The following is a 27997-nucleotide window of genomic DNA, read 5'->3' as shown; positions in this document are numbered from 1 at the left end:
TGGTGCTTCCCCTCAGCTGCCAGAGGGGCTGGAATCTTCTCTCAGCCCCACCTGTCGGTGCCTGCCCCCCACGGTCCATGTTGGGATTTGTCCCCATCTGCCGAGGTGGCGAGACCCTGCCCCTTGGACTCTGGCAGGTCCCCCCTGAGCAGAAGTGTCTTCCTTGCAGCCCCTGATTTCCTCCCCACACCCCAGTCCTGCTCTGCCCCAGCCAGCCTCATACATTCCAGGCGGGTCTGAGTACCACGTGTCCATACCGGGTCCGCACCGGACCCCGGACCCTGACCCAAGACGGGCCTGGAGCCTCCTTGGCCAGGTGCACAGACCCCGCCCCTGCTCAGGAGCTGCCAACCAAGGCAGGATTTGTTTCTTCTTTAAAATGACAAGTGGAAACCAGGTTTCCAGCCTCGTGGTGGACCCCTGGTCACCACGGTGCCGGGGGGACAGGGCCCAGTGCGTGGGCAGCAACTGTCGTCAACCAGCTCATCCAGAAGTAAGTCCTGCACTGGGCACCTTGAGCTCATCTGCACCCCGGAAACTGCTCTGTGTCTTGGGCACTGAGCACGCCCTGGGGACAGGCTGGTCCACACCTTGGGAAGGGTGACAGAGGGACAGTGGAAGGCCTCACCCAGCAGAGTGACTTCCCCGGGAGGTCTCAGGAGTCACATCTGCGTGCACACAAGGCCCTCAGCTCCGAGCCTCTTGAACTGGAAGTAACCCCTCAGACCTGCCCTAAGATTAGAGGAAGGTTCTGGGGGTAGCCCGGCGACGTCCTGGGAGGGGGAAGAGTTTGGGTTAGTTTATTGGACCAGTCAGTTCAGCCGGGGGGGGGGAGGGGGGCAGGGAGTGGGCCGGGCCCGGACGCACACCGGCTAAGGGCCCTCCTGCTCTGTCTGCTCCGCGGGCCAAGTCGCTGCGGCTTTTGCCTGAAGTTGGCGTTGGAGCAGCCGGCCTGGCCACACAGACTGGAGAGGGAAAAGACTGAGAAGCCCAGGAGGGCAGGGGGGCAGGGAGGGGGGGCAGGCCGAAGCCACGAGAGGGAGAGCAGGCAGCCGAGCAGGAACGCACCGAGCTCGCGGGGCTCCGGCACCCAAGGGGGCTGCGCACACGTTTCCGCGCACCGGGCCCCGGGAGCGCTCGGTCCCGACATGTCAGGCTGCGCCTGGTGCTCTGTGTCTGGGCTTCCCCTTCCTCCAGGAGCCGGGCCAAGGAGCCAGAGAGAGCAAGGCAGCCCAGGGAAAACCACTCCCGGCCCCAGGCCAGAGCTGAGTGTGTGGGCCCCGTCCTCCAGCCGGGTGTGTGCTCAGACCTGGGAAAGCGCCCCCAGCAGCATCTCCTGGAGGTGCGGCCCGCAGCCCCGAGTGGGTGACCGAGCCTCGCACGGCTGCCCCGCCCCTGGCCTCGGATAAGAGAGGCATGCCCAGACCTCTGGCTGATCAAAGGGCTTGCTGAGCCGAGCACACTGCCAAGGAGCTTCTCCTTGAAGTCCACTGCCCCCAGCAGGGGTTTGGGGAGAGGCGGGGCTGGGCACGGCTAGGACCACCTTTGCAGAATAATGGCACCCATGTTTTCTGCGTCCTGCGAACTCCACCCGGCTCCTGCCCCGAGGGGCAGCCTGCCAGGCGTGGGGAGCAAGGGCGCCCTGTAGCTGAGACTCAGAGCCCAGCTGCTCTGGATTGGGAACCAGGCCTAGGCTGGTGAGGGGGAAGCTTCCAGAATCCCACTGAGCGCGCCGCAGACCCAGACCGAGGCTGCGTTTCAGACACTCCATACTAGAGCAATCCCTGGGGGTGGTCTTGGGCCCAGGTTCTTTGTAGGACAAGAGAACAAACAGCTTATTGAGCTGACGTGAGAGACTCAAAGCGACTTCCCCAAGTGTCGCCATCAAGAGGCGGGGAGCCATTGTAAGTGGGTGCATCCTCAAGGCAGCAAAGGTCAGAGGGCAGCTCCCTTCCTGTCTCCATGGTTCTGCACAGCCACTCAGAGTCCACCAGCCGAGCTGCTGTCCATTGGAGACCCCGACTGCCGCTGCAGAGAGCCCTGCCTCGCTAAGCCCCTGCCTGGCCCGTGTCACACCCTCTCCATCAGCCACGCCCTGTGGTGCCCACTTCCTCCACCAGGTTGCTGCCCAGGGGTCCCTAGCGCCCTCTGCTCTGCCCAGGGGTCCCTAGCACCCTCTGCTCTCCCCGGGTCATCGTGACACCTCCCAGGGTCCCAGTAGGTCAGGGTGTCACAGCCCAGCCATCCCCGCCCAGTGGTCTCTGACTGCCAGCAGGACTCAGCCCTTATCGCGGGACACAGCTGGCAGTGACATTCTGAGCAGGCACGCGTGAATGGAAGTGACTTTAATTGTTCAGTCTACTTGGAAACTCACTTTTGGGGGTGGCCAAAAGTCATCACGAGACCCAACAGAAAAAGACCCCCGTTGCTCCCCAGTAGCCGGGGAGCTTCCATGTCTCCGGAGGAAGTGCAGGCCAGCGGCCCATGGCCCTGAGTCGGAGGTCTGTCCTCTTCTGGGCCATCGGGGCCCCACATGCCAGGACTCCTCCTGGCCAGGGGCGGGAGGCAGGGGGCAGTGGGACCCTGAGAAGCAGTGCCCTCCAGGACTCAGGTCTCTCCTCAAGAAGAGGAAATGTGGGGGGCCCACACGCCCCCCCCCCCCGGCTGACTCTAAATGGTCCCTTTCTTCCCAGCTCCTCACTTGGTGCCACCAAAAGGGCAAACCCAGTGACTGTCACACACCACTTGCTCAGGACCATTTCCCTTCCCACGAGCGCATAAACACCTGCTTCACTCCTGCCTTCCTTCGTGCTGTCATGTTTGTGCCTGCCCGGTGGTCGGGGCAGCTCCCCAAGTCAGGAAGGGCTGGTCCCATCCCAGGGGCTGGGACAAGGGGCACAAACGGAGGACTCTGTCAGCCCCACACCCTCACCTCCGGAGCTCCCCGCGATGACCCCACCCAGTCCCACTGCTGCTCCCACGCAACCGATGGCTGTCCCACGCGTGGGTGACAGCACGTAGGGGCGCGCAGGGTGAGGCTGGCCTGGCAGGCTCACGTGGTCCTCCCCAGCGTAACCTGGCCCTGCTCCTGCCCCTCCAGGCTGCTGGTGCCACGCTGTGCCCTGTCCTGGCCAACAAGCATCCCTCATCCTGGGCTGTCCAGGCCCACGGCGGGAAGCAGGGCGGGCTCAACAGAGGCAGCCTGTGTCTCAGGAGCAGGAGGTCTCGGCCGGCACCTGGAGCAGCTGCTCTGGGGCCTATGGCCCGGGTCGGAGAGTTCGTCCTCGCCTGGTACCCGTGTACACGGTCTGTAAAACGTAAGCACGCCCCGTGGGTGGGGGAGCAAGGAAGGCCCTGGGAACCAGACGACGCGAGAGAGAAGACGGAAAGGGAGGTGCAGCCAGCCCCTCCCTTCAGGCCCCCACATCTGGCAGCCTTCCGCAGAGCCACCTCCAGCGGCGACCATCTAGCCGTCCCAGGTCTGCTGCTGCCTCGCCAGCTGCCCCCTGCACGTGCCCTCCGGCCCCTCGTCATCAAGCTCTCCGGCAGGTACAGCCCCATCCAGAGCCACGAGGACCATCCCACTTGCTGACCCCCCGCCCTTGGCCATGTGCCGACCCCAAGGAAGGGCCCTCATCACAGCTCTTCTTGCCCCTGTGGGATGCTGGAGTGATTCGTTGACCTTGCAGGTGGTGGGACTGACCTTGCAGGTGGTGGGAAGGATTTCTCTATGGGACGGAGGAGCCCGGGCAGGGCGGCGCTGGAGACCTGAGCTGTGCGCGCGGTGCACGGACATTCCGGCCACACTGTTGTCTGAAGGCCCGGAAATGCACTGGACACTGACCCCACCCTGAGGAATTTCCCAGCGGTCGGATTAAGAGGTGGCAACAGCGATCACCATAACAACCAGACAGAGAGAGAGGCTCGGGCGAGTTTAGGCCCGGGTCCAGGCTCTTGCCTGACCTGGAGGCCAGAGGTGAGCTCCTACAGTGCCCAGTGCCCGGGCCGGTGTTCCTAACCCTATCGGGGGCTGCCTGCCAAGCCGGGCGGGCATGCGGTGTGGAGGGGGAGGTGTCCGGGCAGCTGTGCCAGGGGGAGACAAGAAGGAACAGGCCCGCGTGTCTGTGTGTGCCGTGCGGGGGTCCGTGAGTCACCAACATGATGAGGCAGCAGGTGCGTGGGGAGGGCAGGAGGTCTGCACACTCGGGTTGGGTCCCCAAAGCCTCCCTCTGGTACAATGACTCAGTGTCTCCGGGTGAAGGGGGCAGCCTTCTCTGGGAGGCAGGGCAGGAGACCCCAGGCCCCTTCTGGGGCTGCAGAGCCAACTGCTCCCGTGAGTCCCAAGGGAGGGAGGGCCCCCCACCCCCGCTCACAGCCCACACAGCCGACACCCTGCACGCACCGGCTACCGTTCCCTGCAGTGAGGGGAGACCACAGCCCTGAGGCTCTTATTGCCACATGGTAGTTATCTCGGGGTCCTCTGCCAAGGGTACTGACTCGTTTGCCGTCCTCCCGTTTCTGCCAGTTAGGTGTGTGGGTTCATGGCCTGGGGGCCTGGGGGCCTTGGTGGTCTTTGAGGCCTTTGCCCCAGGGCAGTGGGGAGAGTGGAGGCCAGGGGAGGGGCGCAGCAGCTGGGGAGGAAAGGAGCCCGGAAGCCCTCCAGATACCAGAGCCCTCAGCTTCCTACCTCCCCTACCACTGACCCTCATCCCCACTTCCCCTGCAGCTAGGGCACTGCCGGCCCACCCACTCTGACCACCTCGCGTGCTGCCCCACCGGCCTCTCCCATCAAGCTCTCTGGCCTGCACGCCCTGCTCACCCCCCGCCCCCGGCTACCTGACCTGTTGTTGGCCCCGAACCCATCCCTGCTCCGAGGTTACCCGCCACCGCCCAGTGACCCCAGCCTATAGAGACGTTCTGCTTGGGTCACATTGGATTCTCCAGGACCCACGCGGAGGAGACCAAAACCCGGCTGAGCACGTCCAATAACTAAGTCGTTGGCTGCCTCCCTACAGGGCTGAGAAAGGGTGGGGTCGGGCGTCCCAGCTAGTTTCCCGCGTACAGCCCCCCGCCCCGACCCTCCCCACCAAAATCTCAGGTGTGAGCCGGAGCCGTGGGACAGGCCACTGAGGTGGACGTGGGGGGCGAGGGGCCGGGACGGCGGTGCAGGCCAGGAGGGGGACGGCGCGCGGAGGGGAAGGCGGCGCTGCGGGAGCGGACACGCGGGCGCGCCGCCAGGGTGCAGGGAGGCAGGGCGGGAGCGAGGGAGGCGAAGGTGGGAGGGATGCCGATTTCGGCTGGGGGGCGGGGAAGCCCCTGATAGGCGCGCGGGAGGCGTGACGTCACGTCCGGCGGGGGAAGCCCTGCCTCAGCACCCCCGCCCCCGCCCCCACAGGTGGTGCCGCCGCCGCCGCCGCCCCGGGCGCTGGGCGTGGGGGACCCGCCCTCGGGGACCCCGACGCGGCCCCGGCGCTCCCCGGTAGCCCCGCCCTCCCCCCCCCCCGCGAGCGCCCCGCAGCGCGGCGCGAGCCGGCGGCCCCAGGCCTCGGGGAGCGGGAGGAGCGCCCGGTGCGCCCCGCCGCTCCCCGCCCCTGCTCGCCCCTCCCGCCCCGCGCGCCCCGCCCCTGCTCGCCCCGCCCCGCCCCGCCCCCGCCCCGGCAGCCGAGGGGCCGGGCCGCCGGCAGGGGAGGCGCCGAGCCGGGACTGCGCGCTCGCCCGCCGCGCTCTGTGCCGCCCGACCGAGCGGCCGGACCTCGCGCCCCGCGCGCCCCGCGCCGCCGGCTTTTGTTGTCGCCGCCTTCTCGGCCGCCGCTGCCTGCGGACCGCGAGCCGCACGCTCCGGGACCTTGGCTCTGCCCTTCGCGGGTGGGGGCTGCGCGGCCCAGACCGGGATCCGAGAGAGGCGCGGGCGGGCGGGCGGCCGGGGCGCCCCGGCCCCGCCATGGAGCTGCGGGCCCGAGGCTGGTGGCTGCTTTGCGCGGCCGCCGCGCTGGCCGCCTGCGCCCGCGGGGACCCTGCCAGCAAGAGCCGGAGCTGCAGCGAAGTCCGCCAGATCTACGGGGCCAAGGGCTTCAGCCTCAGCGACGTGCCCCAGGCAGAGATCTCGGGTAAGTGAGGGCGCGGCACCCGGGGCCCCGGACCCCGGCGCGCCCGGGTCCCTACTGCGCGCTCCTGCTCTCCCCTGCGTGCCCTGAGCCCGGAGCCGGCCGCCTGTGCCCCCGCCCGTCTGCACCCCCTCGGGCCCTCGCCCCCGAGTGCCGCCCGGGTCTCGTGCGCTCCTCTCGGCCGCCCCCCGAGCCGCGAGCACGCACGCCGGGCCCCTTCCCCGAGGAGCTGTGCTCGTGGGGCTGTGGCCCGGGCCGTCCCCGGCGGGGAGTCCTGCAGGGCCAGAGCTAGGGCTGGGCGTCTTCGGCCATCGGCTCGGCCCAGCGCGGTGGCGGGGCGGGGAGTCCGAGCCCGGGGGCGCGCAGGGCTGACTGCGGGGCCGGCTGTCGGGGCGCAGCTGACGGCGGCCGCGGGCGAGGGACTCCCATTTGTCTGGTCGGGCCTCTCCGGGAGGCGCCGCGGGTCGGGCCTGGGGATTCCTTTGGGGTCCCCAGCAACGGCAGCCTGGGTGGGTTCAATTACAAGTCCCCCATTCTTGGCGGGAGTGGGCCCCTGCGAGGTAGGGAGTCAGCCGTGCGCCTGGGGGTGGGGGCGAGGCGCTGACCTCTGCCACCTGGAGCCCGAAGCAAGGGCTCCTGCCTGGCGAACTTGGACTCGTGGCTCGCCGGCCTGGCACTCGGAGCCGCCTCTGGCGGGGAGTCGAGCTGCAGGTGGTCGGCGCTTTGGATCCCGCCCAGGGGCCGTTTCTTTTCTTTGTAAGAGCATCGACCCTCCCAGGCATCCTCAGCCCTGCAGCTGCCTGCAGTCCTGCCCACCCCCTCCCTGCCGGCCTCTGAGGAGCTTTGGAGGGTGGGGGGTGGAGTACAAAGTCCTAAGGACCACCCAGGCCCCCAGGCTCTTCACACTGCAACTGTGTGGGGAACCACACTAGGTCTGTGCAGGGCGCCTGGGACGCGGTGGGCAAGCTCAGAGCGGACTAGTTTCTTTTAGGGAAGGGATTTCTCCCAAACTAGGGGGAGAGCTGTGAGTAAGGGTTCTGCTCAGACGGTGACATGGGGGACAGGGAATGACCACAAATACAGGAATTCTGAGTGACAGAGGAGTGTATCCATGTGCAGTCCATGGCCCTGCCTTGCTGGGGACTGGGAGGGAGGCAGCCGGGTTCTGGCCCCCTGGGCCCCGGGACGGTCAGACACACACAGGGCTGCCTTGAGAGACCCTTGGACATACCTGCCCACCCGGCCACCAAGGCTCTGGAGAGGCCCCCTCTCAATACCCCAGAGCGGGCCTTCCAGCATCTCCCTCTGCTGAGAGTTCCTGTCCGTGTCGGGCCTGCCTCTCCGGCGGGCCGGGTTTGCCGGGCTCCCTGGCTGCACAGGGCCCTCTGCAGTTGGGCTCACCCTCTGCTCCACCACTGCCCCACCTCCCACACAAACAGGAGAACTTTGGCCTGGGTGTCCCCAGCCTTCCCTCTGGATCCCACCCCAGACGCCCCCACTCAGCCCCCGATCTCGGCTGGAAGCCTGTGCCTGTGCCTCTTCTCCGTGTGCCCACTCCCGCTTGGCCACTGTGTCCTTAGGGGCCATCCTAAACTTGCTCAAACCCACAGGCCTCTGTCTTGGTGAGGCCGAGAGGCCAGGAGGCCGAGTTTGGGCAGCTGCCAAGGGGTGGGAGAGAGTGGGGCAAACTGGGGAAGCTGGGGAAGGGCGGAGGCTGGGCTGGGGCCCAGCTCCTGTTCCCCTTGGGTTGGGGGAGGCAGTCAATCAGGGGCCCCGGAGGATCAAAGTGCATTGCAGTCTCTGTGTGTGATGGGTGGAGACGGGGTGCTGGCTGTCCGGCTGGGGGACAGTGGCTACCCAGCAGCTGTCCCAGCGTCGTGCTGGCCAGGGCTTGGGTGCCTCCCTCCTCCGGGCCTGGAATGCCAGGGGCCGTGCTCTCTGCCGGCGCCCCCTCTGCGGGCGCCCCTCAGCTCCTCCGTCCTAGGGGGAGGGCTTCTTCAGAGGGGCCACCTCCCTCCAGCCTGTGGCTGAAGCCCCCATGAACGCTGGGACGGCGGAGGGCCCTGCAGGGCCCAGGCGCCCAGACGGTGCCAGCGCCACGTGGAGCAGAGGATACAGGGTGACCTCCCAGGGCAGCGGCCAGCCCGTCCCCTCCTGTTGCCGCGGGGCCTGGCCTCCGTGGACCAGGCGCCCCCTGGCGGCCTCACACAGCACGCGCCTCTGGGGAAACCGTGCCTGCTTCTCCTCTCCTGCAGGCCTGGCCGCCAGACTTCTCTAGCGTGGGGACCTGGGGTCCCCGCCTGTGGAAAGCCCCCCCCCCCGACTCAGCCGGCCCTGACCGGGTGGAGTGGTTGGAAAGCAGGGAGGCGTTTACGGCCTCTGCCCAAGGGACCTTAGAAATGACGGTGGGCTCGTGAGAGTGGGGAGTGTCAGGCCACATAAGATTCCAGTTCGTGACTTCGTGTGATTTTTTTGGATGGCCGTGCCCGGCAGTTGGTGATGACAGCTGTTGTCATTTTACAGGTGAGGAAGCGGGCCTGGGGAGGCAGAGCCGGGTAAGGCCGTGGGGGCCACAGAGCCCAGGGAACCCTCCCGAAGGCCGGAAGGCAACAGAGAGAAAGTGAGGGATCCCTCTGCCGGGAGCCAGTGCCGGGGACGTGCAGTGCCCCGTGCTGAATCACACATGCCCGCTGGAGCCCGCAGGCTTTCTGCCTCTGCCTGCGAGGTCGCTCCTGGCCCCCAGCTGTCTTCCCAGCACCTGCCTGGCTTCCTGGCACTCCAGTGACATGCCTTGTACTGCTCTGACCCTTCGCTGGGGTGCTGGGGACAGGGGCCACTCCTGTCACGTCCGTGTTGTAGCCACAGAAGCTGGCCCCGTTCCCGGCACCAAGTAGGTCCTCGGTCCACATTGCTGGGGACGCACCTGTGTCCTGCTCCGTGCCAGGCCACGGAGGGTGGACAGGGAGAGGCGAAGGGCCTGGGCAGAGGAGGAGGGGTCTAGAGGTCCAGCGCTGGGGGTTGGAGGTCAGAGGGGGCCGTCAGTGCAGTGAGAACCGGTTGATGTCCCCTCTGGCCTGGGGTTGAGCCTACCTGCCGGCAAGGGGGGGGACAGCGTACCCTGGAGCTCACACCAAGGGCCCCCCCCCGGGCCCATCGGCAGAAACCGTTGCTTCCGTGTGCCGGCTCTGACCCCCGACGCCTGTTGGGTGGTGAGAGACTCTGGGAGAGGGTCCTCAGAAGCCCGCATCCCAGAAAGGGCTGTCCTGGCTGGGCTCAAAAGAACCCACCCAGTATCTGTCCTCACCTGTGGTCTGTAGGGCTCTCACAGGCCACATGGCACACGGCCTGGCCTGGCCCCAGGCCACGGGGTTCTGTGTACCCTGCCCTGTTCAGAAGGCAAAAACACCCCGTGTGCCTGGCCGGGTCCCCGAGTGGTCCTCAGCCCCTGGTTGTGCTGCGGCTCCGTCCCTCTGCCATTTGAGGACCTATGGTTTCATCATCCCCAGCCTGAGATGACGGGGGGAGGCGTGTGATGGGGAGGCCCGAGGGAGCCAGGACTCGACGGGGCCACCTGCATGATGCAACGTCCTGAGCCCCCTGCTGGACACGCTGCGGTGTTCCTGCCAGAGGAGCAACATCCTCCCTGGGCCTTACTTCAAATGTCAGTCCTGCTGCGCAAGCCTCCCGCGCCACGCGGCCCCTGGTTTTCACGCACAACACTGGGAATGGTCACGACCGCCCCTGAAGGTGCCCAGGAAGGGATGTGCTGGCACCGTGCACCGTGTGGCCGGCCCCGGCCCACGTTCTCCCCCTGCCCCTGCCCTGGGGTCTTTGCAGGCCCGCACAGACCCCTCGGGCAGTAGCGTCTTGAGAGCCCTTAACGTGACCCCGACTCAGTGCACATCTTTTCGCGTTACTGTCTGTTTGATGCCTTGGGTGAGGAAGGGTTTTTGTAGACCTGCTTCACAGATGAGTAAACCGAGGCCCAGGGGAGCCACGTAACTTTGCCCAGCACGCGTAGCCCACGTGCAGCTCAAGCTGTGGACCCCAAAGCCTATGGCATTTGCTGCTGCCCAGTCCTGGGCTCCGAGTTTTCTGGAAGGCTTGGAGCCATCCCGGCCTGGAGGCCTGAGATAGGAGCCCGAGGCCCAGGCCCTGGTGGTCCCCCCCCACCGCCTTCTCCTGTGGGCTCTCCTGGGCCTGGCTTCCTTTCTAGGCCGGCTTAGAACATCTCTTAACTGGAACTCTTCCCGAGCCTTTGACCTGGCCTCCCTTCCTCCATCGGGACAGGGCCGTGTATACACTGGCCCTCCTCATAGCTGGGACTTGCCCTCTGCCTGGGCCCCCCGATACCTGTCTGGTGGCGGCCAGCTCTTCCGCAGGCCTTGAGGGCTGTTGCTCCTGCCCGAGGAGGGCTGTTCCCAGGCACCAGGGGCATGAATCAGATGATCCCCAGGTACACGCAGGATGGCCTGGCTGTGTGTTCCTGGCCATTGCAAGAAACCCCCGGCGTGTCCCCAGCACCGTGCTGGGCCAAGTCCCCCAGGACTCACGGACAAATGCTTCTCCGGGGGTGAGAGCCTAGGGGACGAGGCAGGTCGGCCTGGCTCCGTGCAGGCACTAATTAAAGAACAGTGTAAGTCTGAGGTTGACAGACGGTGGCCCAGCCTCTTGGGAGAGGGACTGGGGACACGTCGGCCAGGCAGCAGGCTGGGTTCAGAACCGGGAGGAGAGCCCGGTTGTGTGGGGGTGCCCATGCTCGTGCCAGGCCATCCACACCCACAGGCACGGGTGTCAGCCTGGCTGGCCCTGGACGGGAGAGGGCCTGCCCCGAGGCCATTGGGAGTCGGGTCGGGCGTGGGACTGGCCTCTGCCGTGCCCAGGCCTGGACGTGCCCAGGCAGCAGGAACACCTCCCTTGTAAGGCAGACTCTTCTTTCCAAGACCTGCTTAGTTCAGGGTGATTCCAGACCAAGGCTCAGGGCCCCTGTCAGGCGCCTGGAGGACACTGGGCCCTGCTGTCCAGTGCAGCCCCTGCCTATCCAGCGTCTCTGCTGGGGGCCGGCCCCGATCACGTCTGACCATTAGCAGAGCCCTGTGGGCCCAGGTCACTGCCCACACTGGGGAGAAGACAAGTAGACTCCAGAGCGTGAGGGCTCCAGCCGGAGGCCACCCACCCCGGAGCCCGGCTCCTCGCAGCTAGGGCGGCTGGCAGTCTTTCTTGCTGGTGTTTGTCTAGGAACAGGCCCGGGCAGGTGCCCCTCGCTGCTGGAAGTCTCCTGGGGGCGGGGATGGCACGGACGGGGATGCTTCCTCCCGCCCCAGGCCTCTCCCCACCTTCCCAGGTGGGGGCACATGGCGGCCAGGTGTGAGGCGAGGGCAGGCGTGGCCTCCCTGCTGGGGGGGCAGGACCTTGGGGGCCAAGCCTCCTAGACTGACTTCAGACGGGCTGTGGATGCCGGGGAGGCTCTGGGTGGGGGGAGTGCAGAGGGAGTGCACACCTGCTCTCCCAGCAGGAGCCCTAGAATCCTGGGTGGGTTCAGGAGCCACTGGTGGTGGGGGGGGGCGGGCAGGCCGGCCTCGTCCCGTGCCCTCCTCTGCCTGTGGCCTCAGCGTCCTCTCCCGCCAGCTCCTAGCTGGGTTGTCTTCCTGGTACACACACCCCCTCCTGCCAGGTGGGTCCTCCCCGTGCCCGCCCCTGGCACACGGCTGGCACCAGCCTGGCCGGGCGTCCCCCAAGCACCCACGCTCTGGGGCTTGCCCTGCTTCCCAGGGTTCTCCCCAAGTCTGGGCGGGCCTCGGCAGTAAATACTCCAAGCACCTCCCGTGTGCCAGGCCTGGGCCGGGTGCCGGGGGCGTGTCAGACGCACACGCTGGGCAGCTTAGCAACAGAAGGTTACCGTCTGGCAGTTCTAAGGCCGAAAGTTCGGGATCAAGGTGTGCGGGGCTGGCTCCCTTGGGATCTGGGGGGCAGGACCCGTTCCAGGCCCTGCCGGCTTCTGGCAGCCGCTGGGGGTCCTTGGCCTTTTGGGCCTGAATGTCTCTGGCTTCATGTGGGTTGTCCACGTGGGCTCATCTGCCTCCAGGTTTCACCTTAAAAAAGTAAGGACACCTATCAGATTAGGGGCCACCCAACTCCCGTGTGACCTCACCTTCACAGACCCCCTACTCAAATAAGGGCACCTTCTGACCTCCTGGGGCCAGGACTGCAGCGTATGAATCAGGTGGCCCAGCCCATCTGCTCCCTGAGATACTTTCCGTCTGGCAGCGGTGGTCCCGAGCCCTGCTGTTTCGTGACCATGGCTCCTCGGGACAGGGTCATGCCTCCGCGTGTCCGCCACAGGCTCAGGAGCCCGGCACAGATGCGTACCGAGGCCCTGGTGACAGTGTGGAGGGGTCAGGCCCCTTCCCACCCACAGGCTTCTCCGGGCACGGCCCTGGTGTGGGTGGGCTCAGAGGTCTGGGCCCTGACCCCCGCCGGGTCCTTGAGTAGCCTCCAGCCCCCTGTGAGCCTCAACTTCTCCATCCCTGTCAGGGTGGGAGGGTCAGGAGCCACTCCTTGCAGCGTTCGGGGCCTGCTGACCCGCCAACACATCCGGCTTGTGTCACGTCCCAGAAGCGGGGCGGGCGGTGAGGCGGCCTTAAGACCTTCGTGGGGTTGGGGGGCACCTGGCTGGGATAGTACTCAGTGACACCAGTGTTCTTTCGACAGGCTCAAGGTCCCCACCTGAGCGGAGGGGGCCCAGCATTCGGGGCAGGTGCTGGAATATGCCTGGGGGAGGGAGGGGGGCCCAGAGGCCAGGAGGGGGCACATGGTTTGGAGATGGGGAGGCAGAAGGTGGCAGACGGGCCACCGTGTGGCAGCTGTCCCCTGGTACGGTGGCCCAGCTGAGGAAGCTCGCTGCTCATTTGTGCTAAGTGCTCCCTGGGTCCTGGAGGCTTGGCTGGGTGACAGGGCAGCCCCGAGGGGCTCCATCAATCCCGCTCCCTTGCCATCTGTCCTGACCTCAGCCCCCCGGAGGCCCAGGGCCCCGCCCGCCGCCCCTGCTGCATCTCACAGGGGAGACTGGCTGGGTCCGAGCTGGGGACTGGCCCTGTCGGGTGGTGCTGGGTGAGGGCCAGCAGAGCACAGCACGGGGGCCTGCGCCGTGAGCCCCAGGGCCCCGAAGTGGACGCGAGGACCAGAAGAGAGGAGGAGAGCTGGCCGGCAGGGGGGCCTGCGGGAACCCCGCTCTGGGCCTCTCCCCGCCCCCCCCCCCCACCACCTGCTGAGGACCGAGGCCCTGCTTCCTTTAGCCCCTCGCCCTGGCTGCCTCCAGTCTCTGGCTTGGAGGTGCTTCCATGGGTGTCTGCAGGGTGAGTCCGGCCACGTAGCATGTGGATGAGGAAGCCGGGTCCCAGAAAGGGGTCCCCCGTGCTCAGAGGCCTGTCCCTTGAGGGGTTTCTCCAAATTGCCTCATTGCCTCGGCGTCCGGTGTGGGTACTGGGTAACAGTGCCCACCCTGGGAGGGGGCACTAGGGGGACGTTGTGTGTCCCTGTCCCATAGGCGCTGGGCATGTGGTCCAGAGTGCAAGGGGGAGGTCGGCGGTAGGACGGAGAGCTGGGGCTCGAGGCCCCGGAGCACCCACAGCCACGAGGAGAGAGGGGCCCAGGAAGGGGCCAGGAAACTCTCAGGCCCATGTGAGGCCCAGTTGAGGCCCTCGTGACACTCGACTGCAGGAGCGCCTGGCCAGCCGCCCCCGGGAGGGCCTCCTGAGGTCAGAGCCGGTGCTCCTGACGGCAACAGATGTCCGAGCCCCACTGCCCTGCCCCTTGTGATGAGGAAGGGCTGGCCAGGCCGGGGCGAGGGTCTCCACCTTTCATCCACCGTGTGCTCACCCTCTGCCAGTTTCTGGAACACAGAGGTGAAAAGCCACGGTCTCTGTCTCCCAGAAGATCAAGGTCTAGTGAGAAACTCCCTTGGGGCCTTCAGACCATCCTGGACTCAGCGGGCCAGAGCCTGCCTACACTGACTGTCCAAGCCTCGTCTGCACCCCAGCTAGTCGGTCCTAGGACGGTGGCAGTGCCACCAACACCTGGAGGGTGGACAGCCAGGCCCTGGACAGGTGCACCTGTCCTCTCTGGGGCTCCCTCCCCATCGGCACTGGAATCTGGGGGTTGGTGGCCCGTGCATACCTTCAGACAGTATCCCCAACACTGAGGACCCACTTTCTGAGCCCGCGAGTCCCATCCAGGCCCATCCCTGTGTCTAACGGCATCCTACGTGCCTGGTGCCACATCGAACCATGTGGGCCCCCGTGGTGAGCCACGGGTGACAACTGAGTGTGTCCTTAGGCTCCGGGGCCCCCGACTGCCTGTCCCTGGCTCTGGGGGCCAAGGGAGTATATCCCACCCACCTGTGACCATCTCCAGGCCCTGGGGACAGAGATGATGCCACCCACTGCCTGGGTTGGCTCATGATCACTCACATCTCGTTGTCATGGAGTGTGGGACACAGTGGACCGACAGAGTTATTTTAAAAGGATGAGGCTCTTAATTCCGCTCCGCCGTCCCTGACCTCCTCCCCCGGCGTGGCACGGGCTGCCCACGCCACAGAGAGTCCGGGCGTCTTGGCATCCTGCCCTCAAGTGACCCAGGGACTGGCACATCCCCATCACTGTGCATTTGGGGGGTTGGGGGACAGGTCAGACACACACAGCTAAAGCCCCATCCCCAGGGTCCGGTGTGGTTCCCAAGTAGGAGCTGTGCGCTGGGGGCATTTTCGGTCAGGGCCAGGGACCCTGTGAAGTGCTGGGCACTCTTGAACAGCCAGGAGGTGGCTTCCAGAAATGACAGTAGCGCCTCATGCGAAGCACCTTGAACCAAAGCCCTGGGCGGGGTGGAACCAGCGGCCTGGAGCACGGGGGAGGGGCGCCCTTCTGCTTTGGGGCCAGGATGGCCTCGCAGGGGTGGGTGGTGGAGTCGTCTCTGGAGGAGGGCAAACCGCAGCGGACCGACAGGTGTGAAGGCAGGGCGCGGAAGGCCGGGGTCCTCAGCTGGGGTGCATGGCGAGGCCCGGGGAAGGAATTCGGGCAATTGGCGAGCACGGCCGAGGAAGAAATCGCGTTTCTGTTTTTGCTAACCTCTAAGCGGACTTGAGCGTCTCCTGTTAACCACGAACGAGGCAGCGGTGGGGTGTCTGGGGCGTGGCTGCCGTGGAAGCCGCCGGTGCACTCTGTCCCCTTTCGTTTGCAGCGGGTGGCCGGCAATCCCTCTCACACTCCCCACGACCTTGACGTCTCGGCTGGTTCTAGACCTGCCGTCAGCTCACGCAGAGCGCGCTCCCAGGAGAGCGGGCGAGGCACCACATCACGCGTTCACTGTGCGGTTTTCTGAGGACCGTTGCGCCTCGCCTGGCGTCCTTCGTGGTCCTCCGCATAATTCTTCGACTCGTCAGCGCCCGGGAAGGGGTCAGCGGGCCTCAGCAGACGGTCCAGTGGGGCCAGTGCTGCGGCCAGTGTATGCACCCAGGAGGGCCTGCAGGGGCTGGGGGTGGGGCCGGGCCGCGGAGCAGGGGTGTCTACGGGCACCCGGAGGTGACGGGGACATTCAGAGGTGACAGTCTCTCTGCATCACTCAGTGGGTGTTATCTGAGCTCCTCCCGCGTGCTGGGGCCGTTCTCCCACTGAAACGCAGCCACCAGCAGAGCCACTGGCACGAGGACAGGACGAGCGTCGGTCGTGTCCTGTGAGCTGTGGCTCTGCTGGCCACGGTGACCACGTGTTATGTCGGAAGTCGGAAGTAAAGAGAGCTAACACGTGAATCCAGACATGCACGTGTTGAGGTGAGGTTTTCAGTCACACCGCACCCCCCTCCCCCCCGCCCCTCCAGGGCTGTAGAGCAAAGACCCCTCCCAACTGGGGTTCAAGTGCCGGCTCCACATTCACTCGCTGTGTGACCTTGGGCCAATTACTGAACCTCTCTGAGCCTCAGAGTGCTGTTCCATTAAATGGGGATGGTAGCAGTGCCTGCTGCATGGAGCGTCCGTGGTCATCAGTGCGCCCGTGTGCACAGCCAGAGTCCATGCCGCGGGGCCTGCTGGGGACACGGGCCCTCCGTCTCCAGGTCCTGCCTTCTGGAGGTGCCGTGGGGGAGGGCCCCTGGTGGGAGGCTGAGCAGCCACACGGCCGGGGCTCAGAGATCTAGGCTGGAGGGGAGGATTCTCCCCTTGCTCAGTCACCCACTTCTGCTTACCGGCCAGTGCTGGGTGTGGCTTCCATGCTCCCGCCCGGCTGGCCCTGGTCTCTGGTAGTTGAGCACTGCGGGAAGAGCTGGTCCTGGAGGACAGCCCTCGGTGAGGGAGCACTCCCCCAGCGCTGCGGGAAGAGCTGGTCCTGGAGGACAGCTCTCGGTGAGGGAGCACTGCCCCAGCATAGGGCCATGCCCACACCTAGGAAGGACTCTGTGTGGCCTTGGAGGGTGGCAGCTGGTGTTTACAAGAGAGCCACAGATGGAGGCACCAGAAGTAACCACAGATCCTGCGTAGAGGTTGGAGGGGGATAGGAGATGGTGCCGGAAGGACCCACACACACCCTCAATCCGTAGCCGGGCCTGGGGTCTGGCAGCCTGCATCGGGGGCCTCTCCTCGCCCGGGTCACGTGGGGCCTTATCAACGTCCCCGTGGCCCCTCTCTGGGGACGGGGCTGGTTCCATCCCCTGGACCATCTGCTCCAGGATTTCCCTGAGCGGGACCATGCCACCCCCATCCAGAGCTGTGTGCCTGTGTGCCCTTCTGCCTGCTGGGCATGGCTGGACGAGGCCGGGGTGGAGACACCGGGTACCTAGGGGAGCAGAATTCCCCACCTCCTGAGGGGCCTGGCCCTTCTCTGACATGCTTCCAGCTTCACCGGCCCCTGAGAAACTGATCTGGAGAAGCCAGGGAATAGGATGGTCCCCAACATTCCCACCTGCTCCGCGAACCCAAACAAGATCAGGGCTCCACCTCTGGGGAGCCGGGCAAGGGGGCAAACGCTGAGCTCACGTGACCCTCTGTGTGCCCAGCAGGGCCTGGTGGGCGCGGCCTCCGGTGGAGGGTTGGCTACTGGCAGGAGCGTCTAGGCAGGTGTCCCACCCCCCAAGTGGAGGTGGCCGGGCCTGGCTCAGCTTCCAGGAGAGGGGTCTCCTCTCCATACGCGGGACTTCCAAGCTGCTGGTGGGCCCCAGGTGCCACCGTGCTCTTATTTCCTCCCCTTCAGCGAAGACAGGGAGGCACACAAGTTGGGCAGCAGACCTGAGACATTGAGCGAGTCACGGAACGTCTCCCAGCCTCAGTCTTCCCATCTGTAAGATGGGTACGATTCTATGTTCCTGTTACTCAGCCTGCTCTGAGGGGGTTGGGGCTGTGGGTGTGAGGACCTCAGCTGGGGTTGTGCCTGAGTGTTGCAGGGAGGGAGCCTGTGTGACTTCAGTCAGGCTTCTGTCCACACCCCACGAAGGGCTGGAAATAAAACTGCAGTATATCTTCTTAAATTGGTAATCCAGATAGTGAAAAAGTTTGTCGCTTAGGTATGTCCTGAATATTTTAATTTAAAGTAAACCGGTGTAAGTTTTTGGTGAAAGTACGTGCTAGATATTTAGCGTATGTACGTTGCAGATAGTGGGGGGTGGGGGGTCTTGCTTTTTTGGTGATAAAATACGCATAAAAAGATTTAGCATTTTAACCGTTTTTGTGTACAGGTCAGGGTCATTAAGCACATACGCACCGTCCACACCATCCGTCTCCAGAATTTTCTCATCTTCCCCCACTGGACCTCTCTCCCCAGTGGACACGGACTCCCCAGCCCCGCCCTGGCCCCTGGCGCCCACCTTCCGCCCTGTCTCTGTGACTCTGACGACCGTGGGGGCCTCCGCGTACAGGGAGTCACATGGTATTTGTTGCTTCAAGTCTGGTTTCTTTCACTCCGCACGGCGTTGGCAAGGTCAGGTGCCTCCACGTCGGAGCAGGTGTCGCACTTTGTTACTTGTTGAGGCTGAGTAATATTCCGTCCTGTGGCTCTGCCACGTTTTGTGACCCACTTCTCCGTGGACGGACACGGGTTGTTTTCACCTTCCGGCTGTTGTGAGGCAGCCGCTGTGCACAGGGGCGTGCGAGATTCTGTTCCAGTCCTTGCTTTCATTTCAGTTCCTTTGGGCCAGATACTCTTATGCTAAGAAAGAATGCCGTTTTTCTGTCACTCACGGTGAACTGTGTCCCGTCCAGATCTGCAGCCCCCTCCCCAGCTGTGCCTGCCAGCTGGGCTGGCGAGCTGGGTGGAGGTGCCTGGGCGGTAGGCGGCCCCTGACTCAGCCGGTGGGGGGCGGGGGGGGGGGACCGTCCTCCCCAGGCAGCGGGCCGGCCGTCTGCAGCTTGCTGGGCGGTGGGGCGTGCCTGCCCCTGCCCCTGCCCCTGCTTCCGCGTCCCCGTCCTGCTCAGGACGCCCCCCCCACCCCGGGGCTGGCGTGGGGGGAGGTCTCGCAGTGGGAGAGGCAGGGGAGCGGGAGGCCAGCACTGCTCAGCCACTTCCCGCCGAGTGACCGCGGGCATTCATGTCAGCGCCTACACCGCCCGCCGCGGCGAGGGAAAGAGGGGCTGCTGTGCAGATCGCGTCTAACACCTTGCACAGCGAGCAGCGAGCAGCGAGTACTCCCATCTCCCGCGGAGGCCGCCGGGCCTCTGTGAGAACAAGGGTGCCCTTGTGGGGAGCAGACTCGCCCCGAAAACCCCCTTGTGGACGCTGCCCGCTGTCCTGCTACCTGTGGGAGGGGTCGGGTCAGGAAGGTCTGAGGCCGCCACTCTGGGGCCGTGATGGCATGAAGCTGCGTTTCCTTGAATGCCGACACCAGACAAAGAGTCTCTCTGTGCGGTGTCTTCAGGCATATTTGTTTACTGACCCAGGTCCGGCTTGGGTGCTGGGCAGGGAGACAAGAGAAGGGAAGTGGAGGCCCCACCAGCAGGCAAAGTGGCCTTCCTGCTGCCAGGGAGGGTGGGCTGCCTGTGCTGAGTGGGTGTTGTGCCCCCGGGGGGCCTGGGAGGGCTTCCTGGAGGGAGACCTGAGTTGGCCTTGAAAGAGGGTGGGGCCAGGGGGAAGGGCGCTGGGACCCAGAGTTACTACAAGTGGCAGGCCACAAGCTGGAGGGGGACTGAGGAGCTGGGATGCCAGGCCGACGGCGCCCGTGACTTTGGACACGGCTACCAGGCTTGGCGGGAAGTGGCTGGGTCAGGGGGCGTCAGCCGAGCCCTCTGCCCCTTCCCATTCTGTCTTTTCAGCCCCAGGATTTATGGGGCCTGAGCGGAGACTGGGCCCGGGTCACCGTGAGCCCCCGTGGGCTCCCTCAGTTGGAGGGTCCTGCCCGATGTTCCAGCCCAGCTAGGAGTTGGTGCCCCCTTTGCCTGTGGGGGGGGGGGGGTCCAAGGGGGGAGGATGGGCAGACCCGAGGCGTGTCTTTGCGGGGAACACAGCAGAGGGGGTCCCTGAGCTGTACCCCCTCCTGCTGTTCCAGGTCGTTCCCTGTGGACACTGGAGAGGCCCCCTCAGCTGCCCCAGGCCCCACGGGAGGGTGGATGGGAGGGCTGTGCAGAGCCTCAGGCATTCACGCCCCACCGGTGCCCAGCCGGCTGGCATGCGGATGAGCCCAAGGGGGTGCTCTCCTCAGCTCAGCTTGGGCCAAGCTCGGCCTGATGGGAGAGATTCCGGGGAGCACTTACCCCTGGGCCCCAAGAGAGTGCTCCCTGCCCTGCAGCCAAGACCTGAGGTTTCAGGTGCAGCAGGCACAAACCCAGGGTCCCCTTTATCCCCGACTTGTTCTGAGGTCATGGAGTGAGCGGTGAACCCTGAAGCAACCCAGGGGAGGCCCGTTGGAGAGGGCTCGGTCTCTTGACCAGAGCTGCGGCCAGACTGATGAGGCCAGGCCCACTGCCTCACCGAGGCACCCCCAAACCTGGTGCTCACTGGCAGGGTGGCCTGCCCAGGAGGTCCCGAGCAGGAACCGGGCGGCACAGAGAGCAGCCTTGTGGTTACCTGGTGAAACCCCCTTCTTCAGGGGTCTTAGGTGTTGTGGCCTTGGTGAGGGGTCTTTGATCAAGCGCTGCCTGCCAGGTAGGGCTCTCCAAGTGCAGGCTGGCCGCGAGGAGGGTGGCCTGAGTGGGTGGTTTTCTCCTGTGCGGTGGCAGCCAGGTGAGGCCAGGGCCAGGGCTCCGGGGAGTACAAGGTATTGGTGAGGGCTGTCCCGGTGTCCTGGGAGGGAAGGGAGAGACACCAGTGTGGGAGGGTGCCCGGGGAGCGTGTGGCCAGGTGGGGTTGGCCGATTCCCAGGGGAAGGAGATCAGCAGTTGGCACGCAGGCCCAGGTCGCCTAGCTGAGAGGCTGGAGGCCTGGAGGGGACAGGTAGCGGCTGTGGTGGCTTTGAGGGCCCCAGACAGCAGTGGGAATCCGGTCGTCGTCAGCAGGAGAGGGGGCTCCCAGGTGGGGAGCTGCCATTCTCCTTCCCCAGGAGAAACCCGACACCCCCATCCCCTCCCTGCCACCCCCCGCCGCCCCCCCCCCCCCCCCAGCCTCAGGTCAGCATCCGGGATGGGCCCCCGCCCCCGGCTCCCGGCTCCCGGCTCCCTAGCGCGCTCCGGGCCTGCGCCTCGGGGCTGTGCTGCGGGGGAAGAGCGGAGGAGGGCCTGGGTCCCCGCCGGGAGAGGGGCCGGGCCAGAGAGGGGCCGGGCCGGAGGGGGCGCGGGGAGGCCGCCCGCGGGTTCCTGGGAGACGGGGCGGTGCCAGCGCGGCGGGGCGGGGGCTGCGGGAGGAGGCGCGTCCCCGCTGCCGGGAGCCGCGCCCTCGCCGTGCGCGCCAGTGCGGCCGCGGGGCTGCCGGGGCGGCGGTGGCCGCTGCTCCTCCCCGGCTCCTGGCCGCCTGCGCCGCCTCCGAGCCCTCCGGCCCGGTCCTGCTCCTCCGCCGGCCCCCGGCCGGGTCCCCAGGCGCCCCCCCCCCCCCCCACGCGCCCGCAGCCGGAGTCGCGCGCCACCCGGAGCGTCACCGCCACCGCAGCCTGGGACGCCGCCGCTGGAGCCGCCGCCGCCGCCGCCGCCGCGCAGGGTTCTCGGGGCCACGGCGCGGGTGGCCTCTGCGGGGCCGGGATCCAAGCTGGGCGACCCCGCCTGGGATCCAGCCAGCCGTCCACCCCAAGCCATCTCCATCTCCCCGGTCCCCCAGCGCCCCCGTCCCCAGGCTTGCCACCCCTCCCTTCACTCCCTCCGCCTCGCCCCCTCATCCCCACCCCTGTCCCCCGTCACCTCCGCCTCGGCCCCATCTTCTGTCCGCCCTGCCCTGCGCTGCCCTCACCCCCCACAGGCGCATCTTCGCTCCGCTTCCCCACCGCTTCGCAGCAGGTGCCCCAGCGTCCACCCCGTGGATCGTGGGTCCCCGTTCTCGCCGCACCCCATCGCCACCCCACCCCGTCCCCTCCTGCCGTTCCCCACCTCTCCCCTTCCCCGGGCCCCTCTCCGCCGGCAATCCCGCAGCGTCCCGCCACCCCTCCCCACCCCCCCACCCCCCACCCCCTCCAGTGCCTCCCACCGCCTGCCGCAGCCCCCTTCCTGCAGCGAGCCCCCCTTCCTCTTCCGTCAGACCCGTCCCCTCCCCTTCGCCTGCCGCAGCCCCCGCGAGTCCCCGCTGCTGCCACCCCCTCCCCATGCCTGCCGCGCCCACTGCGGCAAGCCCCTTCCCCGCCAATCGCGTGGCCCTCCTCCCCCACCCCCGCCCCGCCTGCCGCAGCCCCCCGCGCGGCCCCCCTGCTCGCCGCCTCCCCGCCCGCCTGCCGCAGCCCCCGCAGCCCCTGGGCGCCCGCCGCGCCCACTGCACCAGCGCCCGGTCCCCTCCGCGCCAGGAGCACCGCCGCCGCATCTCCAGACCGCGCGCTGGCTCCCCGGCTCCCGCCCCGCGGCGCGCGTCCTGGCCCGCAGCGACTGGCGAGGGCACCGGGGCGCCCAGCCTTTGTTCCACGGCCGCGGCGACGCAGCCCCTCACAGGCCTGGGGGGCCCACCCCTCCCACCCACCGAGCGAGGAGTTGTCCGCACCGATGCCCCTCGGTTTCGGGTCCCAGTGCCTGGCGGAGGCTCTGCGGCAGCACTGGCAGAGGGCCGCTTGGTGACGCTGTCATTTGCCTGAAATGGTGGGGGGGTGGGAGGGGGCTTTGGGTGGTCGGTGAGGGGTAGGGAAGCAGGTTGGGTCGGAAGCAGGAGGGGTTATGGGTGTTGTTGGTGTGTAAGGGGGAGTAGGAGATCGTGGTTGAAATGTCCTTTGCAAGGTGCATCCGAGGCCACCCTTCTGGACGGACTCTAGGTGATCAAGTGTGACCCTCCAACAGGGACTCGTCAGGGGCAAAGGCTTCTGGGGGATGGGGGGCTGTTGAGAAAGGAAGGTCTGGAGCTCCGCTGTGGCCAGTGGCCAGGGAAGCTCCCTCTGTTTGCTCCGTGTCTCCCACCCCCAGTCGGCTGGTAGACATGCCAGGGGGATCCTGTGGCCACTGGAGCGACATAGGGTCCAGGAGCAAGAGTGGGCGGGGGCACTTGTCCAGGGGAAAGCCTTGGACAGCCGCTCACCCCCAGTCTGCCGGCAAAGCCCCGGGTAGGGTCCAGAGTTGAGTAAAGGAGAGGGGTGGGGAAGCCGCCCCCTTCCTGCCCTTCCAGACCCGGGCCTCTCCCTTGCTGGGTTTTGGTGCCTGGAGCTGGGCACGCGCCCATCCAGGGAGGCTAGCGCAGTAGCGCAGGCTAATTGTCGACAGTGACTTAGAGTGTTCTAGGGGTCGCTGGGCCAGGTGGTGCAGAGCATCGGGGCTGTGGCTTTAAAGACAGGTCAAGCAGATAGTCTGCATACTCCCGTGTGAGCACTAGAAGCTTCTGGAGACGTGGGCTTGGCATGGCGCCATCTTCCCTCTGCAGTCTCCTTGGGAGGGCTCTAGCGCCACCAGACACAGGTGGCTGCTGGGCTGGGCCTGGACACATGAGGTCCGTGTCTGGCATTGGAGCCAGTGACCACTGTTGGGAAGGGGGTCTTGGGCTAAAGCATCAGGGTGATAGTGCTGGTGGGGGTGGCTGCTGGGTGGGGAACGCCTTTCGGAGACTGCTAAGACGGGACAGCTGGGACCAGCGCTCAGCAGGTGGCAGAAGGGTGTGAGCCTTAAAGATGTTTAAGTCGTAGACTGATACGGGCTCAGTGAAGAGAAACCGGGGGTCTGGGGTGACCCCGAGAGATCTGAATCTGGAGGGAAAAGGTGGACCTCTGGTCTGCCACCCAGAAAGAGAAGCAGCCGCTGATGGGGTGAGGGGAGTGGGTGCAGTACTTAAACCTGAGGAGCAGGAAGGGAGGGAATCTGGGAATTCGGGGGCGGGGCCTAAGGGAAGGAGCCGCAGGGATCGCAGGACGGGCGTACATCCCACCGTGAATCGGTGAATCGGACCTCCCTCCCGTTTCCCCAGAACCCCCGGGGATCGCCACAGGGAGGAAGTGCCCCACAGGCCAAGGGAAGTCCTGGATGTGGCCGGCCCGCTGTTGCAAAAACCGCCAAGGGACCGAGGGAGGAAGGAGGGACGGTCACCGGCCGGCCGGTGGAAGCGTCCTTGGGAAGAGGGGCCGGCGCCTGCCGGCGCGGGCGAGTCTTCGTCTCTCGGCAGGTGTTGAGAGGTGGGGGGGTTCGGGGCCGGAGAGGTTCGAAGCGACAGGGTGCGATTCCGTCGTGCACACTGCCCGGGGTGGGGGGTCCCCTTCTCTCCCGCAGACCCCCGCCCGGCGCTTTGGCTCCGACCGGGAGGGGCAGGCCCGCTCTCCCCGAGGCGCGGGGGTGCCCTGCTGAGCCCGCCTCCGGCCGGCCGGCATCCAGGGCCGTCGGACGATGTGCGGACCGGGCCGGGCCGGGCCAGGGTGGGCGGAGGGCGAGCGCCAGGCGCTGCAGCCCCTGCGTCTGCCCCGCGGCCGGCTCGCGGCCGCCTCGGCCCAGCCTGCCCGGGGCCTCAGGCCGGCGCCCGGGCTCTGGCTCCGTGTCTTCACTCCCGTGTGTCCGCGGAGGGAGGGAGGGCCGGGGGCTGTGCCGGGGCAGCCGGAACAGCGCAGGCCACCGGGCGGCTGGACGAGGTGGCCGGGCAGGGCCGGGGAGGCTGTGGGGACAGTGCCAGGGAGCCCACGCAGCAGCCGCCCACGGCGGAGCTCCCTGCATCTCTCGGCGTCCCCCTCCTCTGCCCAGCCTCTCTGCTGTCTGCGTGAATGGCAGGCTCGGGGAGGGGGTCTGGGCCACCGGGGGACCGGGAGGGTTCAGGAGGGAGGGCAGCCGGCCAGGGATGCCGTCCGCCCCCACAGCCTGCAAATACTCAGGATTGGGCGGCCCCGGGCCCACATGAAGCCCGGCTGGCACCTGCCCCCTGCCCCAGGCCACACCCCTGGCTCGCCCTCCCCACCCCCACCCCCACCCCCCAGCACCACTGGGACCCCGGTGTGCAGAGGGCGCTCTCCGGGCCCCCACTGAGGAGGGGAGCTCAGGTTTCTCCTGGTTGGGGCCCGGGGACCCCATGGAGAGGACCCTCATCTTGCTCAGCGTCCTGCCTCCTGCTGGCAACGGCCCCCGAGAGGGAACCATGGTAGCTGTTGTCTGGCCCAGCCCTCCCTGCCTGGAGGCACCTGGGCATGCCACCCCTCAGGAGAAGGGGCACAGGGATGTTGGCGGGTGCCCCCCCCCCCCCACCAGGCCCGGGCTCCGACCCTCAGCCCCAGCTGGTCCCCACAAGGCCCGGAAAGGTCTGGCTCACCCAGAGGGTCAGGCCTCAGGTCCCCAACGGCCACCCCCCCCCCCCCCCCCGCAGACCTGGGGCTCCCCCGGGGGTGGTCACAAGTGGTCTCCGGCTCCAGTCTGTTACCCTGAGGTCAGCCCTGCCCCAAGATGGGGGCCCCAGCCCCCCTCAGACGGACATGCTAGCATCACCTCCAGGCCCTGGGAGAAGGGGCGGCGGTCCTCCAGGCATGCAGCCCCTGGGGGGAGCAGGTGTCTGAGACCAGACACCGTGTCTGAGTGCCCCGCCTAGGCACCTGCGGCCCCTCCCACTGCACCTGCAGGCCTCGGCAGCGCCTGTCCCGCCGATGGGCACGGAGGCCAGACACGGCAGCAGATAAACACAGTCCAACCTGGTGTGACCCGGTGGTCCCGAGAGGCAATTCGGGGCAATTCAGCCTCAGGATAATAATTTCTCTCTCCCCTCCACCCGAGGCCTCTCCTAGAGGCTGTCTGCACCCAGGGCTGCTGATTCTCCCCTGCGGGTCACCTTGGAGCCAGCCCCCAGCCCTCGGGACCCAGAGAACTCTGCCCAGGCTGCCGCACCCCCACCCCACAACTGTGCACAGGATGACCCTGCCCCCACACAGCCCCACACAGCCCCTGCCCCCCTCCCCCGTCAGACCCTTGCTGCCCAGGGGGCCCCAGGAGGGACCGCTCCCACAGCTTAGAGGCACGAAGTATGGCCTGCAGGGTGGGGTAGGGACGGGTAGGGAGGGCGGGGAGGCGGCCCGGTGGGCGTGGAGTCCTGAAAACAGGTAGCCTTGGCTTCTCACTGTGCAGCATGGACTGGACGGGAAACTAGTCTCTTTGAGCTTGGTGTCTCTGGTCTATAAAGTGGGGTCACAGCACCCACCTCCGAGCTGCTGTGATCATTGTAATACTGGGACCTGTGGCCGGCGCAGTATGCACAGCGGTATAACCACAGGGCTGTGTGACTTAGCACCTGTCCTTGACCCCAAGGTGGGAACATGGATAGTGGTGCTGCCCTGGAGCCAAGGGCCAAGGCCGCGGCGTGAGGAGTGATGGGGGCTTTGGGGGCGCAGCAGAAGGGACGTCCGGAGACACCCGTGTGTCCTCTTGCCCCGCCCGCCCCCGGCAGATCTGTGTCCAGGCCATGTCCTTGCTGGGTTAGGCTGCCCCCCACGTGCTCTGGCATGGGGCGGGGGGGGGGGGGGGGGTGGTAAGGAGGCTCTGGTTGTCCAGCCCTGCCCATCAGCGACCCCTTCCTCCCTGCCCGTTCTCAGCCAGGGCCCAGGCAGGGGGGCACCATGCAGGCCTGGAGGCTTACCCTGGGGAGCCTTGAGTCTGGGAGCCCACCCCTCCGCACATACACAGGGCCCTGAGGCAGTTCCGTGCTGGGTCACAGATGTGACCTGAGCTGCTCCAGAGCCCCTGGGATGGCCCTCCTCGCCTGCATGGTGGCAGCAGGGGGACTGAGGGGCCGGGGGGACCTCCGACATCCCTGCATCCTCACTTTATGACCAGCCCGGCTGCGTTTGTCCCAGACGGCCTGGAGGGTGGCCTGCGGAGGAAGCCCTGCTCCTGTGTCCCACGCTGGGGACTGCACCGCCTACCCCGGGACCCCCACTGGAGCTGTGCCCCTCCCAGGGTCCGCTGTTCATGTCCGCCCTGCCCAGGAGACCCCGCCAAGCCCCGGGGCCAGTTCTCCTGGTCCCCAAAGCTGTGCCTGCCCCCGGACCCATGCCCCAGCAGCCTCCCCGCCCCTCCTCCCCTCACGCCGGCCCCTCCCCACAGGTGAGCACCTGCGGATCTGCCCCCAGGGCTACACCTGCTGCACCAGCCACATGGAGGAGAACCTGGCCAACCGCAGCCGGGCTGAACTGGAGACAGCCCTCCTGGACAGCGGCCGCGCCCTGCAGGCCACACTCACCACCCAGCTGCAGAACTTCGATGGTGAGCAGGCCACTGGGGTTTGGGGACCACCAGACGCTGACACGGTGGGGAGCTGGGCACGAGGGCACCTCTGCTGGTGAGGCGGGCTCACAGGATGGGTGGGGTTATTAGCGCTCTGGGGCTGGGAGCTGAGATTTGGGGGGTCCCGGTAGCGGAAAGCTGCCCACGTGCAACGGCCCAAGCAGGGGACCCGTGAGCGTGGGGTGGTCTGCAGGCGACTTTGTCCACCCCGTGGTGTGCACGGCAACACACGTGCACGTTTGGGGAGATCAGGCCCATCACTCTGTCCGCCCTTCAGAGGGTCCCTCTTGCTCTCAAGGTGGCTCCTTATCACTAGAGGCAGGAACAGGCCTTGCACTGGCCACCAGCTGGCCCGGAGCCAGGAACCGCAGTGTGACGGCCGAGCTCGGGGCGGGGCACTGAGGATGGGGCTTCGGAGGGCCGGGTCTGCGCTGGTGCGGGGGCAGGAGGAGTTTGGGGCCCCGGGCGTGGTCCTCACATCTCCGGGGCAGCTGCTGTGCGTGGCATTCATGGGTCTCACACCGGGAGTCTCACGCCGTGTCTGGGCAGAGATCGAACGCCCTGGACCGTGAAGAGTGGGCTGGTGTAACGACGTCCACGGTGGCCACCCCAGGGGGACGGTGTGGGCGCTGGGGTGGGGGGCCCCCAGGAAGTGACCTCTGAGCTGAGATTGAAGCCTGAGGTCTGACTGGAGGGAGGAGGTGCCCCGGCAGAGCCGGAGCTGAGACAGGAGGGAGAGTGTGAGCCTGCAGCTGGCAGACAGCCCCGAGTGGCTTTGAGGCCCAGCCTGGCAACACCTGCAGCAGTGGCTTTCCTTGGGGGCCCGTGACCTCCGCCCCCTGCCTCCTTCCCACCATCCGGCAGCCTGGCCAGGAGCTGCCCGGCTCCCACCTGGGGTGCTGCACAGGGTGTCCTGAGCCCTACAGCCCAGGGCCTTGGGTGGCGTAGATGTGGAGGAGCCTGAAAACCCCTGGGGGCCCAGGGTCCAGGGGCCTGTGCGGGGAGGGTGGCCACGGCTCTGGGGGCCGAGTCCAAGGGCAGGGGCCATGTGGTTACAGACTGCAGTCTTGCTGCTAAAGGGGGTGGGTGCTGTCCGGGACCCCGTTCTGGGCATACGGGGTGCAGGGCATCTCCC

General features: G+C 66.9%; 1 protein-coding gene and 1 long non-coding RNA gene across 3 annotated transcripts in view; one reads left to right on the top strand and one right to left on the bottom strand.

Moving 5' to 3' along the window:
• The first annotated feature begins 5665 nt into the window (after positions 1 to 5665).
• Positions 5666 to 27997, top strand: part of GPC1 (glypican 1) — a 28278-nt gene continuing 5946 nt past the window's right edge. The window contains exons 1-2 of one of the 2 annotated variants that reach the window (XM_019445333.2): positions 5666 to 6107; positions 26683 to 26841. In XM_019445333.2, coding sequence (XP_019300878.1) covers positions 5942 to 6107; positions 26683 to 26841 — 325 coding nt within the window. In that variant the 5' untranslated portion in view covers positions 5666 to 5941. Of the gene's footprint in view, positions 6108 to 22892; positions 23780 to 26682; positions 26842 to 27997 lie in introns of those variants that run through there. The other variant, XM_019445334.2, reaches the window with a different exon arrangement.
• On the bottom strand, positions 17791 to 20657 carry LOC128777097 (uncharacterized). Its single transcript, XR_008422322.1, has 2 exons — positions 20141 to 20657; positions 17791 to 19031 (listed from the first exon to the last, which is right to left on the bottom strand). It is a non-coding gene; the product is annotated as an uncharacterized LOC128777097 (long non-coding RNA).

Source organism: Panthera pardus, unplaced genomic scaffold (genome assembly GCF_024362965.1).
Source record: "Panthera pardus isolate Hobbes unplaced genomic scaffold, ASM2436296v1 HiC_scaffold_10, whole genome shotgun sequence".
NCBI classification, from domain to species: domain Eukaryota; kingdom Metazoa; phylum Chordata; class Mammalia; order Carnivora; family Felidae; genus Panthera; species Panthera pardus.
This window is presented reverse-complemented; position numbering and strand designations above follow the sequence as displayed.